Source organism: Pinus tabuliformis, chromosome J (assembly GCF_031772625.1).
Source record: "Pinus tabuliformis cultivar Carrire ecotype Pingquan chromosome J, CPIR1, whole genome shotgun sequence".
Classification (NCBI taxonomy): domain Eukaryota; kingdom Viridiplantae; phylum Streptophyta; class Pinopsida; order Pinales; family Pinaceae; genus Pinus; species Pinus tabuliformis.
In genome coordinates, this window is record NC_142295.1 from 915,131,998 (window position 1) to 915,152,844 (window position 20,847).

The window sequence follows — 20,847 nt, forward strand, 5'->3', positions numbered from 1 at the left end:
TTGCTCGATTGCTCGGTTCCATAGCATGAGCACCTTTTTCTGCAATATACACAGAGCCTCCAGTTGGAATTCTCCATATGGTTCCACCTGCAATACAAACCATTCAATCACATGACCAACATCTTTAACATATTTCTTAAGCAATGACTGATCCAAGATCTTTTGCTTATAGATGTATTAAAGAATTACATGGATAAATTGTATCTTAACCATAGAAATTTAATGTGCACCTAAAAGAAGAGGAGAAACACATAAAAGCATGAACGAAGACAAGAGACTTGATAACGAAGTTCGTCCAATTTGGACTATGTCTCCGGGCCCTGCTCGATCAATGGGGAGGCCTTCATTCATTAAGTGGCATGAGAAAGAAGAAGTACAATAAACATTTACAAAAGGAGTCTTGTACCTCCAATATGGAAAATGGCCGAAAAATGGAGAGCTCTATTGCAGAAACTGGCATCACCATTGAGTTCCTGTCGCTGATAGGTGCAAAATCGATATAAAACTTTCCCAATTCTGACACTCGACCAAAACTGACCCCCTGGAAAATATGCTCAGGCAAGGTTCTGACCCCTGTTACAGGCCTACTCACGGTTCCGCCTCCTGCAATTCATCTGTCTCGAAAAACATGCCATGCTCTTCCCCCACCGCACTATGCAGAAAGGTTTATATATTTTGTTTTTGGGTAGATATCCCAAGAGGGACCGGTGGCGCATTGGTTAAATAAAGTAAATCGTTGAGAAGGGGTCAGGGGATCAAATCTTGCCCCTGCCATTTTATTACATGACCGTTGCTTGCTTGTTATATCGAGCAGTGGGTCCATCAGAGCAGTGGCCCGTCCCCATCCTTCCGTCGTATATATAGTGTGGTGATGAGTGGAGGGGCAATAGGGTTAACAGCCCACCCCCCATATATATATATATATTATATGATGTGGTGATTCCGAGGGCGGCGGGGTCATGGTCGCCTGCCCCTCTTTTTTAATGTAAATTGTTTTGGCGGTTCCAGGTCGGCGGGGTCATGGAAGCTCGCCCCATATTTTTGTATTTTTTTATATTTAAAAATAAATAAGGTTCCACCGGGGGTGGTGGGGGTTATGGCCTGCCACCCACTTTAGAAATTTTCTAGAACCTTAGGGGATATTAGACAAATTAACGGACCCACAATTTCGCCCGAAAAACTGGTCGGATTCCGGTGCCAAATTCTTGCCAAATTGCGCCCTCCTTAAGCCTGCCACATGGGTAAGTCAACCCCGAACTTTGACTGCTTCTATCTTCTTCATACGGACTTGGATTGGAGTGTCGTTCACACCATTGGAATCAGGGTGACGAGCACTTAGATATGATGTCAAGTTAATCAACTTTATGCCACTTTGAATTTTGAGCCTTTTTCATGCCACTGGTGTCTGGAGATCTGCCTGGATCAATCCTCCCCATTAAGGAGCTTTTGGACCACCAAAATCTTTATCAGCCAATTGGCAAGTGAGGGAATTGTTCCCTCACTCTTTCTTTTTCTAGCCATTTTGTCTTTTTAGGGTGCATCCCTTTGAAACCAACTCGAAGGTATTCCACATCTCCCCGTCGTGAAGTCCTGGTTCTTCTGTCAAGGATGATATCTTCAGGCAACTCATCGAGATACTCTGGTGCAAAATCATCAACTGTAAGAATTGATCCCACCTCTTCGGTGTCCATAATCAATGGTGGCTGATAAATCTTTAAGTTTTCCACATTCACTATGGAGTACATTTGCATATATGTCGGCAAATCGAGACGAAAGGCATTGTCTCCAATCTTCTCCAAGATGGTAAATGGACCATATCAGATTTGTGGCAACTTTTTCCCTTCTCCCTTCATTCTGTCCTTGTGGATATGGAACCATACTTTGTCGCCCACTTGAAATTGATGGTCGACTCGGTGTTTTTCATGTCGAGCCATGTACCGAGCTTGACTTATCCAACTGCTCCTATACTACTCGGTGAATCAACTAGATCCGCTGAATGAATCACTGTATTTTGTCCCTATCATTGTGTCCACTAGTGTCATATTCCCTTCCAAAAACCATATCAAAAGAATCTTTGGGTAGGTAGCCAAAACATGTCTCAAATCGTGAACAATGCGTAGATGAGTGCACTGCTCGATTGTAGGAATGCTACACATATGGAAGATGCTCATCCCAAAAATTAGTATGTTTTCCACAATAGCCTTGCAACAAGTGTACCATAGTGCGGTTGACAACCTTTGTCAGTCAATCAGTCTGTGGATGAAATGTCGTGCTTCTTTTCAACTTGGTGTCCATCATCTTCCACAAGCTGGTCCAAAACTCTCCGAGAAAGTGAGAGTCCTGATCTGACACAATCGATGTGGGCAACCCAAAATGGACCCAAACATGTTGAAAGAAAAGATAAGTAGTCTGCTCTGTAGTGATATGCTTTTTACAAGGCATTAAAATACACATCTTACTAAAATGGTCAATGATGACATACAAATAGTCGTGACCTTTTCTAGACAAAGGCAAACCTCCTACAAAATCCATTGATACACTTTCCCATGGACGACTTGGAATAGGTTGTGGTGTGTAGAGTCCGAGTTTTCTATTAGAGGGCTTTGAAACATAACACATCACACATCCCTTTACATAGCAAGTCACAATGTTCTTCATATGAGGCCAAAAGAAAAATCTTTGTACATGACACAAAGTTTTTTCAACACCAAAATGACCAGACACAAGGGAGGTGTGGGCCTCCCAAATCACATGTACCCTTTCCCCTATGGGTATGCACAATTTTCCTAGGTGATACAACATTTTCCCCTACAAGTGATAGTTATCCACCTGTGAACCATGGGTTAGTTTTGCATAAATCTCCTTAAAGTCATCATTGTTACCATATTGTTCAGCATAAGTTTCAAAAGATAACGAAGCATTATGAAAAATAACAGAAGTAGAAATAGGAGGTCGAGATAGCATATTGGCCACTTTGTTGCTAGTACCCTTCTTATACTTTATTACCATATGAAACTGGTGAAGAAAACCCATCCACCTGAAATTATGATCTTGCTGCAACTTGGTTTGTGACTGAAGATACTGCAAGGGTTGATGATCCATATGGATGATGGTATCCTTGTTGATCAGGTAGTGTTTCCACTTTTTCACACTCTGGACCAAGGCATATAACTCCTTGTCATAAGTGGGATAGTTTATCACAACTTGAGAGAATTTCTCTGAATGGTAACATATCGGCTTCTTTTGCTGCATCGGTACAGCTCCCATGGCATATCCGTTGGCGTTTATCTCAATCTCGAATGGCTACTGGAGATCTGGTAAGGCCAAGACCGGTGCGGTGTTGATCTTTTCTTTCAATGCTTCGAAGGACTTCTGTTGCTTTCCTCCCCATTAAAAGACTTGCTTTACACTTGTCAGTGTGTGTAGAGGTGCTGCAATAATAGAGAAATTGGCAATAAATCTCCTCCAATACTGTACTGCACCCAAAAAGTTGTGAACCTCGGTTACACTAGTAGGCTTAGGCCAATTTACAATTGCTTCAACTTTAGAAGGATCAATTTTTAACTGACCATGACCAACAATATGACCTAGGTAAACCAAAGAGGTTTTCCCAAACTCACACTTTGACAATTTTACATAGAGTTTTTCTTTTTTCAATACATCAAGCACTTTCTTTACATGGCATACATGTTCATTCCAATTTTTACTAAAGACAAGAATATCATCTAGATATACAAGAACAAATTCATCAATAAAATGCCTAAAGATATCATTTCTAACTCTCATGAAAATGGTTGGAGCGTTGCAAAGTCCAAATGGAATCACCATCCATTCGAACAACCCCTATTCGGCCTTGAAGGCAGTTTTCCACACATCCTGCTCTGCAATTCAGACCTGGTGATAACCACTACGCAAATCCAATTTGGTTAAATAGATAGCATTCTTTAATTGATCTAGTAAATCATCAATGCGCGGGAGAGGGTAATGATTTTTCACCGTGATTTTGTTTATTGATTGGTAATCCATGCACATCCTCCATGTGCCATCTTTCTTCGGCACTAAGACAATCGATGAGCCGCACGAAGAAGTGCTCGGTCTCATGACCCCTTGGTTCAATAGTTCTTGTACCTGCTTTTTTATCTCCTCCATCTCAATAGTCAACATCCTATACATGCCCATGTTTGGTAAAGGAGTGTCATGCTGCAAATGGATCTCATGTTGGATTTCCCTCTTCGGAGGTAATCCCCTTGGTTCCTGAAACATCTCATCATAGTTAGAAATTAATTCACATAATTCCTTTTTATGCACATGATCACAACCATGGAAAACATCGGATAATTCTTCATCTTTCCTTCTTACAACCATAAGCATGCAACCCTTACTGGAATTCACCAACCTCTTCATTTGTCCCGCACTTACAAGGATGGCATTGATTTTAGTTTAATGAGCCCTTACAACATATTCTACCCCATGTTTTGTGATTTGGTATTTGTTTTCATGACAGAAGAAGATTGCTTTTCTATCATATAAATATGGACTCCCTAACACCATGCCACAAATATCCAATGGTATCACATCAAGTTCTACCTCATCCACTAACTTAGAAGCGATCACAAATTTAACCTTGCACTGCTTAGTTACATTCAATTTTTCTTTATCATGTATCCATCCAGGCGGGTAAGGTTTTAGATGCAGTTTGGTTTTTGAGCCTAGCTTCTTTTCCAAGGACTCTGAAATTAAATTTGCAACACTATGTGTGTGATATATCAAGTCGTTCTATTAGAAAATATCCTCTTTAAGGTATAATTACTTTGTACAATGGCTTTCGTAGGTCATAGCAACTTTGACTTTGGTTTATATTTGAGTTCAAGTCTATAATTGGAATGAACATTACTCTTTGGCTCTATGAGGAAGTAAGGGTGTTTATTGTTGTATTTGGATTCATTGGGAATACCTTAATTGGGTGCCTTATTTTCTTTATTAGGATGTCATGTGACCCTTGGGAGTCTGGGCCGAGGGCAGGCATTGAGGTGATCCCACTAGGTTTTTTCCATGGAACCCCCTTTTGTCTCAGCCTTTCAAGGAAACTTTTGTTATTCTGATGTGGACAATGTTCTCAGTGGATTTGTATTTTTCCATTTTTGAATTTTAGTTGTGGTCTCAGCACTTGGGATTATTCTACCTCCTTATTTCAAACTTCTCTTCCCCCTCAAGTTAGTTTAATCATTCAACAAGGGTCATTACATCATACCTTTGTTAGGTAGTCACAATGGTGGCTCCATCTATAAATTTGGGAGTAGTTGTGGTAGCATGGTGGTATTTAGTGCACTGATGTTTTAGATATGTTTGGCTTTCTTCTGCATGGCAAAATCATATTGGACAGAGGAAATTACTCAATTGTAGTAGGACATATTGCAACTATAATATACAACATAATGAAACTATGTCATATTTAATCGTTGATATAAGATTATTGGTGCAACATAAGGTTAAAATGTAGGGCATTGAGGATGAGTTGGTAGCTCTTCGCTAGTAATTATTGGATCTCCAACTTTCTTCAGGCTAACATTGTAAACGTGGTTCCTCTCTAACACACTCCTCTCTAGCTATGGGGTGTCTCCTATATTTAAATATTGTTCCTCTAAACAGTTTCATCGCGGCACTATTATTGGTCCTTCTCCTTCAGCGTTTTAAAGTGTAATTTAAAAGTATTAAGTTCTTCGGGGTTTTTGAAGACACTATTTTTGAATTTTACTACTTTTATCTAGGATGAAAATGGAAATTTTTGGAAATGGATGATTGAAAGGCCAGTCTCTACTAACAGTTTAAGGAGAGAAAAACTCTGATTTTGTACTTTTTAATGTATGGTTGTGTTTCCAAACATTTATTTTCTCCTAAATATAAACATTTTCTATTATGGTTGAAAAAAATTGTATTTCATATTATGAAGGGTAGAACATATTAAATGAAAATGATAGTCATTGTTGTCCTTCTTTATAAATATTATAGATGTGTTTATTGTGAGGTTCTTTTGGGTTAGCTAAATAAAGGACTTAGATTTTATTATGTGGTTTATGATAAATTTCATTTTGTTCTTTACCCAAAGAAACCGTATTAAATGGTTTTGTGACTCATACACACATAAGTAAATCAAATCCCACCCCCATGTCTTCCTTTTTTTAAGTCAAAGGATCTTACTGCGAGAGATTTGGTGAACAATTTGTAGAAAATCCTTGAAACCTTGCAACTGCTAATGAGAGCAAACTGATCTGCAAAAGACACAATATTTCTCTACCAAAATTATTCGAAAAGAAAACAGTGAATAGAAACACAAACACACATAGATCAATCACACATGGAAATTTATTTGGAGAACCCAACTAGGAAAAACCCCTCTTGCTTGTATTAAATTAATTGAGTAATATGATCTATTACAATATAGAATTTGCTTCAGGCTTGAAGCTCCTTGTAATATTGATCAACTCTCCACAGGACTTGCCCAACACTTAAGCAAATAAGGCCTGCTAGGAGATCCTATTTCCTAGTGCAATTATGCCCCCCAAAAAAAGGGATTTATCCTATTTCCTTGTGCAATTCCGAAGAGAATTTATTTTCTTTCTTTTCAACCTTTGCACACAAAAACATGTGCACCATAATAAATAGATTTGTGCCTTCAATTAATCTCAATAGGCAATTCGAATTGCATGACCTACTAGGGCTAAATTTAGTAGCTGCAACTAGTTAACTGAGATTCAATTGAGCTAACAAAAGTCAAACTACTCAACTAAACTCAAGAACTCAAGTCTATCTCTATTTTAGAGATAGAGATTAGTTAATTGACATACACTAGAGTTTAACTCCACTAGATAGCTAAATTTTAGTCATCAACTAGTACACAACTCATTGAAAGCCATCTAACTCAAATTTACTGACTATAAACTATTGATAGGCCACATCACACATGTTAACGGACAACTAACTCAAGTATTTATGACACTGAATTCAAATTACCATCTTTGACCAAGGCACGGGTCAAAGAAGTCATTCCTTGTTACAATTTCAACACAATTCGTTTCCCCAACTGTGTGGATTCAAGTGTTCAAAGACACGTTGTAAGTGGCTCATTTGTGTTGTTTATGGAATAATTGTATTTGGTGAAATAATGGCAGTCGACCTTTCGAACTTATTGATTCTCCAAAAATTCTCATATATATATATATATATATATATATATATATCATTTTGTTCATTAAATTCATAATATTGGAAAAATAATTTTTCATTTTAAAATTGTCAAGTCCCATTAGCACAACCAGTTGAGGATGGGCTTTGTTAGCCAGGCAACCTAGGATCAAACCTCACGGGGGATGGTTGTGTCGTGTGCTAGGGGAGGAGACATGCTAAAAAGTCCAATCAACTTAAGGATGGTGTGACCCACGCTAGGTGCAATCCCGGGCGATTTTAACGGATTAGATGTCCCTGGGTCGCGACTCCTCAAGCCATAGGTCAAGCTTGGAGGATCACAGCCAACTTGAAAAACAAAACAAAAAATGCATTTTAAAATTAATGTTGTTAAACTTAAATGAGAAGGGTCACAATTTGTTCACAACCACTTAAGCTACATGTAATTGGCATTCGTAATCTTTGTTTTATGAATAATAATGATATGTTCATAATTTTTTGTAAAAATGATGGAAAACTTCAAGTTTTTTCCTTTAAAAGAAGAAGAAAAAAAACAAAAGCAAAAGATACCTTAAATTATTTTAGTTCAAAAAAAATGTACATACCAAAATTGTGTTGTACCCATGATAAGAACTTTGAGTTCTTTATAAAGATCCCATTGTTCTATCATAAAAACCAATATCATCAATGTATAAAAGAAAAATAACAACAATGGTTTATAAAGATCCCATTGTTCTCTCTTGAAAACCAATATCATCCATGTATAAAAGAAAAATAACAACAAATCCAAACAGTGTATCATTTTTCTTCTTAACATTATTCAAATATCAATATAGATATTTTCATTTAAAAAAATAATGATAATATTATATTTAATATCCATTTATAAATCATTATAATCACTAATCTTAAAATAACTTTTTATAAATCCTAATGACAACCCTTTTTAATGACTTTCATTTAAAAAAATAAAATAGATTAAGACTCTCACTGCATATAAATGTTGATTCTAATTAAAACCTAAAATATTATTTAATTTTAAGGAATTATAAAACTTATACCTTAACTTTTTTGTCAACCTCAAAGACATAATCGATTAAGAACCTCGAGAAGGCAAAGTCCCCACCTGTAGTTTTAAACAGAAAAACTAATTTAAGCAATAAACTAGTGAAAACAACAAAATTTAAAATAAAACAAGAGGGGATGTGGAGTAACAAGGCCCTGCCCGAGTGAATGTCAGTGTGAGAGGGTCTTGCTATGAAGGGATCCCAAAGTAAGCACTTAATTCTATTTTTAATGCTCTATAAGCTTATTTTTTTGCCCTTTGTCATCTTGGTGTTTTATTTGTGTTGCCAATAAATTTGTTCCCTGTAAAATCAATTAGGAAGTTTGGTTTGTACATTCGATTTCTATGTTTTTGTTTTGTTAGGGTTAGGGGTGGGGGCGGGCTCTTTCATTGATTCTTATGCTCGATGTTGTATTCGTGAATCATGGGCACTAGTCCACCCTCATTGACCTGAACGATTAGAGATCCCGTGAGGCATATCGATGGATTATAATTACATTATAATTGTTAGCATATATTCATTATAGTTAGATGTTGGAAGAAACTTATTCTGAAACTTATTCTTTTATGTTTTGAGGGTAGGTGTGGGGACTAGTATATTTTCATAATTTCAGACTTTCACAATCAACACTATCTTTGTCTCTTTACATTGAATCGAGCACTGATGGTAGGCTGCCTAGGTCCTGGAAGAAGATGTTGGGATTTTCTAATCACACATTGATTAAAATGTTGATGTATGGATTTTGAAGAGATCATTGTGGTATGATATTGTTTGCTTGTTGATAAGCGCTTAATTGGATGTCGTGGTAACCCTAGGGTTGCACTCTTATATGTGTGTGTAAATCTTAATTAAACCCAACTGATTTGGGGGCTAGAATGGAGTTGCTTACAATCTAAACTACCTCTGCTTTTTAGCTTAATTAATAAGTGAACATTCCTTACAAATTCTTGATATCAAACTTTATGCAACATGAAAGCCCCTCCTTGTCTTTCTTTCAATTGTCAAATTGATTGCTTCCAGGATAGATCTCGAAGCTTCTTCTTACCTGTATATAGAACGTGATAACAATTATCACTATGGAAGTCATAAAAGGGTTTAAGTAGGTCGAGTTCTTCTGTTGGTGGAATGAGCAACTAGTTGCTTCTATACTAAATTTATGTTGATACCATCTTGACTCTCATTGAGTTTATGTACATGAATATTGCACGTAGTTGGTCTAGTTTTAGGCTGAGCTCATCATTGATTTATTCAACTAATTTGGGGTTGAGTTCAAGGTCAATTTCGCCAAGTCTAAGGTTGATTTTTTAAGCTAATTTGGGCAAAATTAAAGGGTTGTTTGAAGATTTAACTGAGGTTAGGATTTGTCTTTCTAATGGTTTTTAGAAAGTTATAGGTTAGCTTTTAACTTCTACGATCCTCTTTTGGCTTAATGTTCTTGATTAACAAGAATGGGTATATTTTGTATTAGAAAGTTGTTGTAGCTGGACTGATCAACATAATAATGAAAATATATGATAATTGTCCAAAAAAACTTCTTGGAAATTGTCCAAAATTTAAAATTTACTATCTAATGGAACAAAACAATTATTTGCAGAGGATTACTACTACTAGCATAGGTTCTGAAAAATATCCTCGCATGATGGGCATCTCTTAGTATTCTCATAATCCATACTAATAACACAACATGACACTTGAAAAACACCTTATTTGTATATTTGAATTACATGACAAGCAACATTGATTGCATAGTACATGGAACACAAAAGGAAGTGTTAGTGGTATGCATTTACAAGGCTTTGTGAATTTGGCAAGATCCATAACCTTACCATAATGAAAGTAGTCTAATATTGGTGGGACACAAAGAGTAGTTGTGGAACTTGAAGATATGTGACACGTCCTTGAAACTTGAAACCCAACTTGTTGAAGTAGAATAGCTATAAATGGTCCAACTATCTAATTCAAAATGATTGCTCTATTCTTGACATTAGAATTGTAGTAAATTATAGCATGCATCAATTGAGAAAGCAAGTTAGGTTTAGACTAGTGATCTCCACCGCTAACATCATTCAATTTAACTCTAAGCCTTGACAAGTGTGTCAAAACATTTCGACCATCTTCATCCAGTTTTGGATGACTTAGAAATGTTCAATATAGGTTCACAACTCTACATCATCTGTTTTACCCAATCCACTATATGCAATCCATCACCTATGGGTGATTCCACAGAGATTCAATGAGAACAATTCCATAGCCATATACATCACTCTTAACTGTAATGTTCATTGTGTAGCCATACTCTGCAAGTAAGGACAAGTGATGAATGACTTAGAAGTATGAAAATGAAAAGAATGTTGTAAAGGTCTGAGAAATATCTTTCAAGATAATAAAGAATGGAATAAAATATGCAGTGTAACATAGAACCTAATAATTTGTTATATGTTGCAAGTAAAGAGACAAGTGATGAATGACTTAGAAGTATGGAAATGAATAGAATGCATTAAAGACATGAGAAATTTCTTTAAGGGTAGTGAAGAATGGAATGAAACACACAGTGTAACATGGAATCTAAGAATTTGTTGACACATAAACACTACATAGACATTACGAAGTGCAATGTAGTCATATGAACCAACAATCTTGAACATCGCAAGATGAAAATTAGAAGCAGTCATCAGCTTGGAAAGGCCAAAATTAGCGAAATATGGCTCAAACCTTGCATCAAAAATTATGCTATTGCATTTGACATCCATGTGGAGAATTGCAAGCACACAAGCATGGTGCAAATATGAAAGGCCTTGAGCTGGTCCAACTACAATTTTGTATTGTGTATCCCAGTCAAGAATCCTCCTCTCATGGAATAATTGAGATTGATTCCCACTTGGTTTGTAGTTGTAGAGAAGAAGTTGAACTCGTTGATTGGTGCAATACCCAAGTAGCTTCACAATATTACGATGGAAAATATTGGTAAGGACCTTTATTTCTGAGGCAAATGCATTCTGATGTTGTTTTACATCATCCCTATTAGAAGTCCAAAGTTTCTTCACTGCAATCACTTCTCCACTCGACATTTCAACTTTCTAAACAACTCCAAAAGAACCTTTACTGTTGATATTAGTTTTTGTCAGGTTCTCGAGGACATTTTCTATAGTAAATTTAAGATTTTGGAATGGTATGAATGTCCAGGGCCAAGAGAAATCATATTGGATCAACTCCTGCCTAAATCGTCTGCATGTTTTAAAAATTAAATACCATCTTGTGCACAAAGCCAATGCTATGATGCCAGACAAAATGTAGACAAGGATAGTGACCGCTCCAACATGGCTTGAATGATGGGTTTCAAGAGAAGAACAAGTTTGGCAGTCAAGGGATAGACATAACCCAACATTGCCCACAAAATAATTTGTTATCAAGGTTTTAAAAAAGGGTGTTGTAAGAAGAGGGCCAGAGAAATTATTGAAGGCAATATTTAAAGATGTCAAGCTTGTAAGTGCCCCAAACACCTATGCTAAGGAATCTAGATTAATAGAACTCAATATGATGTTTGGAGAGACTGAACACATTGGGCTCAACAACTAGATAGAGCAGGGGCATGAGGCACATAAACTGAATAAAAATGGAAGCATCCACAACCTTAATACAATGTAAGGAGAGAAAGAATAGTACAACAGAACTATGTAACTCTCTTCCACTCAAATATTCAAGTTTAGTCATTCCATTTTTCAGTGATGCGATACTGGGCCAAGGTGTTCCTTCTGTGTTATTTGGATGAATCCAGGTGTTTCCTGTTGAAAGAGGAAATTCTACATATAACAAAGTAAATAATTTAAAGAAAGGCCAAAATAGTATGCCATTATTTCCCTCAGATTAAGTGACAAAGAAAATAGTTAAATAAGCTTCAGAGAAGTGCATCAACAATGTCTCATGATATATCTTAATTGTAAACATAAATTGATTTTGAACCTGTATATAAACAAGTGCAATGTACCATTTTTCCATATAAATCTTGGGCTTACCTCCATTGATACTTAAAAGGTCTTCATCATAGTTAGGTACATAATAAAAATATGTCACCTCCTTACTTCGTGATGCAAATTAAAGACTAATGTAGAATCAGTGGTATTGATCAACATGTTAATCAGATTGACTCGTAAATATTCAGTGTAGAGAGAATTTCTTTATATTTTTCACCCTTATCTTGACACTCAGAATGCCACAAATATAGAAAAAATATCAACTAATACAACATAATGACTTATTTATGTTACAATTTACCTCTTTATTTCTCTGGTTCTATAAATTTACACTTTGAAAAAACTAAGCATACTTATAAAAACAAAGCAGCTACAAAATATTTGTTGAAATGAGGAGTATCATTTCAAGGTAAAACTAGATCCCAACCATGTAATGGACATCAATTTTCCATAAGCTATTGGATGTTTAGTACCTCCAAATGGAATTTCTACCGATCCTTTTAGTTGCACCATCACATACTGCCAAACTCCTATATTACCATCATGGGGGCTTCACTGGGAGAGCAATACCATATCACGTGCACTCATATTGGGGGATATATATTGAGGAAAAAATGACATAATATATTGGGGGATATAAAGGGGTAAAGGGTTTTTATATTGGTAGGGATAAAAAAAGGAGCCCAAAATTAATGAAAATTATAATGGAGTATAAAAAATGTTAATGAAAAAATGGATACCTACAATATCCACTGAAAGTAGCAGTTTTTAAATTGGGAAGGTGTATTGGGTTCATATTGTTAGGGGGTTAAATAATTTTATTTTTAGAGGTATTTTCCAATATGTAGTCAAATTAAGGGTATTATTTAATATTCCATGAACGCACATGATATGTCAGAGGTTGATTGAGTGAATCCCCCATGATTACCATGCATTGACCTTTGTTCAACCTCTAAATATTGTCATGTAAACACTGTCAAGTATGCAACGCTAGCTACGATTATGGTTAAATAAAAAAAATTGAAATAAATAAATAAATAAGTGAACGTTTGGGTGGGCCCATGTTCTTGCATGCAATCCACGTGCCCCCACGTGGATCATTGATTTTCATTTTATAAACACTAGCATCCAAGGGCTCCCATGCGGAGACCATTGCTACACTGTAATATGCCCTTTTAATAATAAGAAATCACAAATATAATATTTGAAATTAAAAATGAAAAAACTTAATTAGAAAAGAAAAGAAATAAATAATAAATTAAGTTAAATCAAAAAAATAAAAGCAAACATGTTGGTTAGCCATTCAAGTTTGCATGCAGCCCATGTGCTCCCTCTAAGAATCCCATGCTAGCAAATATATTGCCATCTAACAATCCCATACTATCGAATATATTGCCATCTAACAATCTTGTACTATCAAATATGAAGAAAAAAATGTAAATGTACGTGACTATATTTTAGTGTTTAACCGAGACCATAAAAGACTTCTAGCCAGAAAGACGAGATAGTACTAGAAATACAGGTTAGAGAAGGAGGAAGACTCGCTAGAGATGGAATGGTACAGTAAAAGGAGATACAGAGTCGAGTCAGGTTTTTCAACAAAGTAATGTCGGATGGCAGACAACCTGATAGATTTCTATTCAAGAATATGATATCATTGAGAGTGGTAGAAATGTTTCCCAGACTAGGAGGAAGGCATCCTCTGAGATTATTATTGCAAAAACAATAACAATAACACGAGAATTTCTAAGATTAAAAGGGATTTCAATATGAAACATGTTATTGTCGATGAAGATGGTGTTGATATCTTTTTCAAAAAACTACTTGGGCAGTGCCCCCTCGAAATCATTGAGCCTAAGGTCCAAGTACTTCAACTATGGCATAGAAAAAACCACCCATGAAAATGGCCAAGCAAACCTATTATTTCTTTCAATGTCGGGGCTTATTAAATTTGTGGTAGTATATCAATAATTATGGAGTTGTTAATAATGGGTTAATAATTCCCCTAGGAAAGGGGATGACTCATCCCTGGTCCTTTGCTTGGCTATGAGGTTGGGAATCTTACCATAGCAAGTATGGTCCAACAAAAGGTTTGTTGGGAGTTCGTTATAGGTTGTTTGTTCTTCTATCTACCAAATAATAAGAAATACTAATCATTATTCCTGACTACTTTATCCTTTCAATATTTATAAGAAATCTTATTATTTCCTTTATGGTGCTCCCTCTCTAGCTCAGTCAGGTAAGGAACGTGGAGAAAGTAGCTCATTATGTAAGTTTTTGAGGATACTAGATGTCTGGTTTGTTAGAAAAGGGAGGGGAATGGGTGCAGGGCGGGGCGTAAAAGAGTAGGTTTTCAATGGGATGATCAAGAAAAACACTAGGGCCAGAACAAAACTATGATAAAAAACATTCCAAATAAGTATAGGCAAGTATATGTTTGAAGTGTTTTTTCCCATATTTGTAATTGATTTCTATTCAATGCAAGTCAACTTGGCTTTGTTAGTAATTCAACTTATGAGTAGACAAGAAATTAAATATTATGTTCAAATAAGCGTGATTGAAAACTAATGATGCAATTATCTTTATTATGCTCCACTAAAAAGGTATTCAAATGGTTACATATGTCTATTCTTTCTCAGGTGAGGTAAAATAAATACATTTGTGTGAAATCTTACCAATTCCTCTTTCCAACTTTATTGTTACAACTTGTTTGGAACATCTTCTGTTTAGATTCTTGCACTCCCCAAGTGCCCGAAAAACATTGAAGCTAGAACTCTGAAAGTTCCTGGAAATAATTACAGGCAGAGAAGATCTTTGCAAGAAGAAATAAAAGACTCGTTGTAAGTGGAGGACTAGCATAAGACAGGAAGTAGAAATAGAACACTAGTTAAGTAGAAGGGTCCTAAAACTGAATAGGCAGAAGGGTTCTGGAACTGAATAAATCCCAGTAACCAAGGAATAAGTAGCTCGAGAAGCAACATGAAAATAGCCACATTGAAGTTTAATCTACAACCATTTTTCCATTCCACTTGTCCACTCCCACTTATTTGTGAGCGAACTTTATAATATATCCATTCAACATAAACATTAAATGCTACTGAAATGTTAGTGAAGGAATGCTAGCATTACTTCACTTGATAAAAATGTAAATAAATACATCTTTTTATCCAAATTTATACAAAGAGATATAGGCCTCTTACCTCGGGAAGAGGCCAAATAAGATGGTGAAATTAAAATTTTCGTTAAAAATAAAATATGATCTTCAAACTTTTGAATGTCATTTTCAAACTTTGGCTAAAACAATGGAAGGACAATCATTTTTCATGGAAGGACCATCAGTTTTTGTGCCAGCTTAATAGAAGAATCCTATCGATTACTATAGTCCATGCAGCCCTTTGGGCAGTGACTAATAAAACAAATGGTTGCAAAACATAGTATAAGGTGGAACATTGAGCATAGCACTATCCATTATCTTCATTATAATGGAAGGCCTTCAAACTATTCTCAAAATTTAATTAAAAAAAATAAAAAATTATCAAGATTCATTATATTGAGATTAAAATGAAGATAAAAATAATAGGTAAAATAGAAATGTAATTGTATAATGGAATTTAAATTTTATTAATTAGTCTAGATCTATTTTAACTTTGGATTTACCAAGCACCTAGATGGATCAGATCTCTTGAGGTGCAAATCATTTTTGGAGTGAAATGAGATATGATCCCTCTCGACAGTTGGTAGATCTGGAGTTAAAATGAATCTAGACAGGTACTGGGCATAGTCTAACTTATAGACGAAATGGTCTTTTTTAGTAGATTCAAAGTTAAAATGAATCTAGACTGGTATTAGGCATAGTCTAACTTATAGACGAAATGATCTTTTCACGACCATTTTTTTGGTTAATTTTAACCAAAATCCTATAGAGATTTTTAAAAATTTGAATTTGAATTGTTTAATCTGCATAATTCAAGTTCTTCAGGTTTTTCAGGGTGTTGAATCCATTTATGCATTCAAAAATGTATTTTAAACAACAATTTTTTTTGAAATTGTATTGCCAGATTTTGGTGAATTCCGATGAAAAAGGCTATTTTGTCTATAAGTTGGACTACACCCTAGTATTATATAAATTTCACATTTCTACATATAAAAGTATTCTTATTTTTTATTTTATTAAAACCTTGATTTAATCTCTATGAATATCCACCAAGTATTTTTAATAGTAGTGAGGGTAGAGGGTTTAGATATATCTCAAAAATATAACATTTTTTCTCTTATATTTAATTAAAAAAATGTTATAAAAATAAGTTAAAATAAAATATTTTGATTGTGAAATGAGTTATGGTTTTTGGGCATGTGGTATTGATAAGTCATGTTACTTGCCCATGGTATTGTAACAAAGCCTATTTACAAGTTAATAATATCCATTGTAAAGTGGGAGTGAATATCCATGGTTAAGAATCTTCTTGAAAGTATTAAGTTTTTATATGATTATTAATTAAATTTAAATATGGTTACAAAATCATTGTTAGTCCTTGCCAAGGTAGGACTCTATTTGACCATTATTAGTTTAGCATTGACCAATGCAACTTATAATGTTTAACTTTGAAAAATAAATATTTATTTTTCAATATTATTAAAAAAACTATTTTTCAAACATTTGATTGGACCATAACTTGAAGGTCTTATTGTAATCTTTGCATAATATAATGTCATGTGGATAACTACATCACATATTTTATGCCATAATTTATGGATATGATTCCAATATTCATGCATGATTTTTATATATTTGTGCAGTGATTTTTTATTCCAAAAATGAAATCCTTGAAAATAACTCATACTTGTTAGGTAAACTTGACTCAGGGAAAGAGTCAAAGTTGATTTGGTCAGTAGAGGTTTTGGGCCCATGGTTTTTTAGTTTCTTGTGCTAATTTGCCTATGGGATTCATGTAATGGAACCTTTAAAAGGATGGAAAGACTTCATTGTAATAGGGCCAAGGAGGTGAGCAGTGAAGGCTCACCTAGCCAGGGTTTTGGCCAAGGACTAATGGAATTTCATTGCTTGGTTTTTCCCCCAAAGTTGGATTTTCCAAGATAAATATTGTGTTAGTGTTGGCATGCCTTATTATTTTATTGCTAAATGTTGGTTTAATGTTTTCTCTTGGCAAATATACTTATCTCCATTGCTAAATTTTATACATTTGGTATCAGAGCAGTTTTGGTTTCAAGGGGACACCTTTGCAGCTGAGAGTTTTTGCTCATAACTGTGGTAGACCCTATTACAGTGAAAGATTTGCGAGATTGATTCTTGCGCTGAAAGGAATGGTGAATAATGGAAAGATAGAGATCGAGAAATTCAACAGATGGAGTTTTAAGTTGTGGAAGCTCAAGATGGAGGATCTGTTATGGATAAAGATTAGTGGATCATGGTGGATCTAGGTACTAAACCAACCGCAATGTCGACAAAGGATCGGAACAAGTTGGATTGAAAGTCAAAGAGCATAATATGGTTGTGTGTCTCGAATTCAGTATTACAAAATATGTCAAGAGAAGCTACAACGAAAGCTTGTGGGACAAGTTAGGGCTTTGTATCAGTATAAGTCCTTGGTAAATAAATTGTTCCTATGAAAGAAGTTGTATAACCTGAGGATGATGGATGGAAACTTAGTGACATAGCATCTAAATTCCTTTAATACTATGGTCAATTAGTTATCATTTATTGATATTTAAATTTCAGATGAAGATAAGTGCATTAGTTTGTTGTGTTCTTTACTAAACTCATGGGATAGTCTAGTTGTTGCCATATGTAGCAATACAACTACCTTAAAATTTGATCAAATAGTCACATCCTTATTGTGAGAGGAGATGAGACGAAAAAACATGGAGAACCATAATGGAGATACCTTGCATGTTAGAGGATGCTCTCAGAAAAGAAATAGAAATAAGTCCTCGAGTGAGAGATATAAATCTAGAGGGAGATATAAATCTCTGGGAAAATGAAAAGGTATGCTGGAAATGTGGAAAATAAAGGCACTACAAGAAATATTGTAGATCTAAAACTCTTGAGAAAGGAAAGGGATCTAATGATGCTTCTTCTATAGAGGTGAAAACTACCTTAGATGAAGGTGTGGATGTCTACTTGGCCTCTTCAGGTACACATGTAGATCATGAGGCATGGTTTATTGACTGAAGTGCAACTTTTCACATGACTCCCCACAGGGAGTGGTTCTATGAATACAAGAAGTATGATGGTGGTGATGTCTTCCTAAGTGATGACAGGAAGACCATAATCATAAGACGAGGAAAAGTCAATTTGAAGTTGATATGTGGAAGCATCAAAACACTTCTAAGTATTCTGCACACTCTAAGGTTGGCCAAACATATAATCTTTGTAAGCAAGATGGATGGTGTAGGGGTAAAGACAATGTTCAAGAAAGATACTAGCAAGATGGTTTGAGGAGCATTTGTGTTGATGCGGGGAGTTTACGTTAGAAATTTGTACAAGCTTATGGGAAGCATCATTATTAATGAATGCAACCGTTATATGGTTCTTGAAATTGCAGTAGAAAATATTGTAGTTTCTGGTGAAAAGACCTTAATGGCATGCCTACCCCTAGGAAATTGTCGATAAAGTCTTGTGTTAAACCTAAGTGATAGGGGGAATGTTTAGTTAACATATACCCTGAGTATAACCTTTGATGGGGTAAGGGCTAAAGTGTGTAGGGTTGGCTCACTTAGAAGATTTGGTTGGATTTATTCAAGGAAACCACAAGTCGAGGTTTAAGGGGGAATGTTAGGTAACATGACTCGAGGAAAGAGTCAAATTTTAACAATTCATTAGTGGAGGTTTTGGGCCCATGGTTTTTTGGTTTCCTGTGGTAATTTTCTTATGGAATTCATTTCATGGAAATTTTAAAAGGCTGGGAAGACTACATTTTAATAGGGCTAGGGAGGTGACGGTCACTTGGCCAACTGTTTTGGCCAAGGAATAATGGAATTCCTTTGGTTGGGTTTTTCCCTAGAGTTTGGGTTTTCCCAAGATAAATATTTTGTTAGTGTTTGCATGCTTTGTGATTTAGTTGCTAAAGGTTGGTTTAATGTTTTCTCTCGATAAATTTAATTATCTCTGTAGTTAATTTTTTTATAATACTCACATAAATAACATAGTTACCATAAGTTACTTCCCACCATAATTTAAGAAAATCCTCCTTTCTTTTTTAACAATAATGACGACATTCCACTAGGCACAATCGATGGAACTATTCCACCTGGTAGAACCAATATTTCATAAATTCCACAAGGGTCAACACGTCTATGGAGACTTGAACATGTGCTACTTGGGACACAAAACATGAACCATACCACTTGAGCTAAGTTCCTTTGACAATCAAACAAGTCCTTGCATAAAACATGGATATAAATAAGATGTAAATAAATATACTTATCAAGAGTCACTTCCCATCATTATTTATATTTTCCTTGGCATTTTTAAGGAGTAAAATTCTAAATGTCTACACTTACTAGTGGTTACTATCCACCAAAATTTATCCAAGTCCTTATGCCTCAACAATCAATTAATTTATCCAAAATCGTAGGGAACTACCGAGTATTTTAGATGAGAGCTCCTGAGGTCGCCCGCGCGCAGCCCTAGCTGCTACTGCAGCACTCAGAGACGTAACCCTACTTCTCCTCAGCAGCCTCCAGCTGCTGAGGTTTGACTTCTTCTGGATCAGAGAGATCGCGCACCTCCCTGCAGCAAGCAAATCGCAGCTGCCCTCAGCGACCTCCTGCTGCTGAGGCTCGAGAAAAATGGATCCGCCAGAGAATGAAGATCATCATTCAGCCCACCATCAGGAATCGGAAGAAGCAGCCAAAGCATTTGCCTCCCTCATTTTGGCAATGGGACCGGCTAAGAACAGACCAGCAGTCTCAAAGTTTGTTAAAATAATGGAAGAAATACTAGAGATATCTCTCCCTCTGGCTCTACCACGAAAAGCAGCTCTCTCCCTCGCAGAACGAGGATTAGTATGGCAGTTCACAGGGTTGTGTCCATCACTGAGGACTGTCCAAAAGTGGGTAGAAAGAAACTGGTCGACTTCAATAAATGGGAAGATCTAGATTAGGTTTTGCAGCAAAGGATATTATACCTTTCATTTCGAGACCAAGGAGGATCGAGACTTGATTTTCAGGAATGGTTCGTATTTCATGGATACAAGGGGACTGTATCTGAACAGATGGACCCCGGACTTTGATCCAGAAATGGATGTCCCAAGCGCTGTACCTGTCTGGGTTAGATTGCCGCATCTCCCTCTCCATTGCTGGGGAGACGACTCAGTTAAAGCCATAGGAAATGCAGTGGGGAAGTACATCGATCGATGCAAGCCAAAGGAAAATATGCATGCATGTGCTCGAATATGTGTCGAAGTGGATCTAGGGAGAGGACTCCCAGAAGCTATCAAAATCAAAGTGGACCAGTGGACACACATACAGCAACTGGACTACGAGCAGATCCCCTTCAAATGCAAGGTATGTCATGAATACAGTCATTTCGCAAATAGATGTACAAAAAGAAAAGAAAATGAAAGTGAAAAAATGGAGGATCTGGAAAATAAATGGGAACAGGTCAA

The 20,847-nt window shown here is 35.8% G+C and overlaps 1 protein-coding gene across 1 annotated transcript in view; it reads right to left on the minus strand.

The window, feature by feature from the left end:
- LOC149229729 (uncharacterized) overlaps positions 1–20,847 on the minus strand; it is an 83,286-nt gene that overhangs the window by 28,727 nt on the left and 33,712 nt on the right. Inside the window, exon 2 of the mRNA XM_089381116.1 lies at positions 8,244–8,308. Coding sequence (XP_089237242.1) covers positions 8,244–8,308 — 65 coding nt within the window. The remainder of the gene's footprint in view (positions 1–8,243; positions 8,309–20,847) is intronic.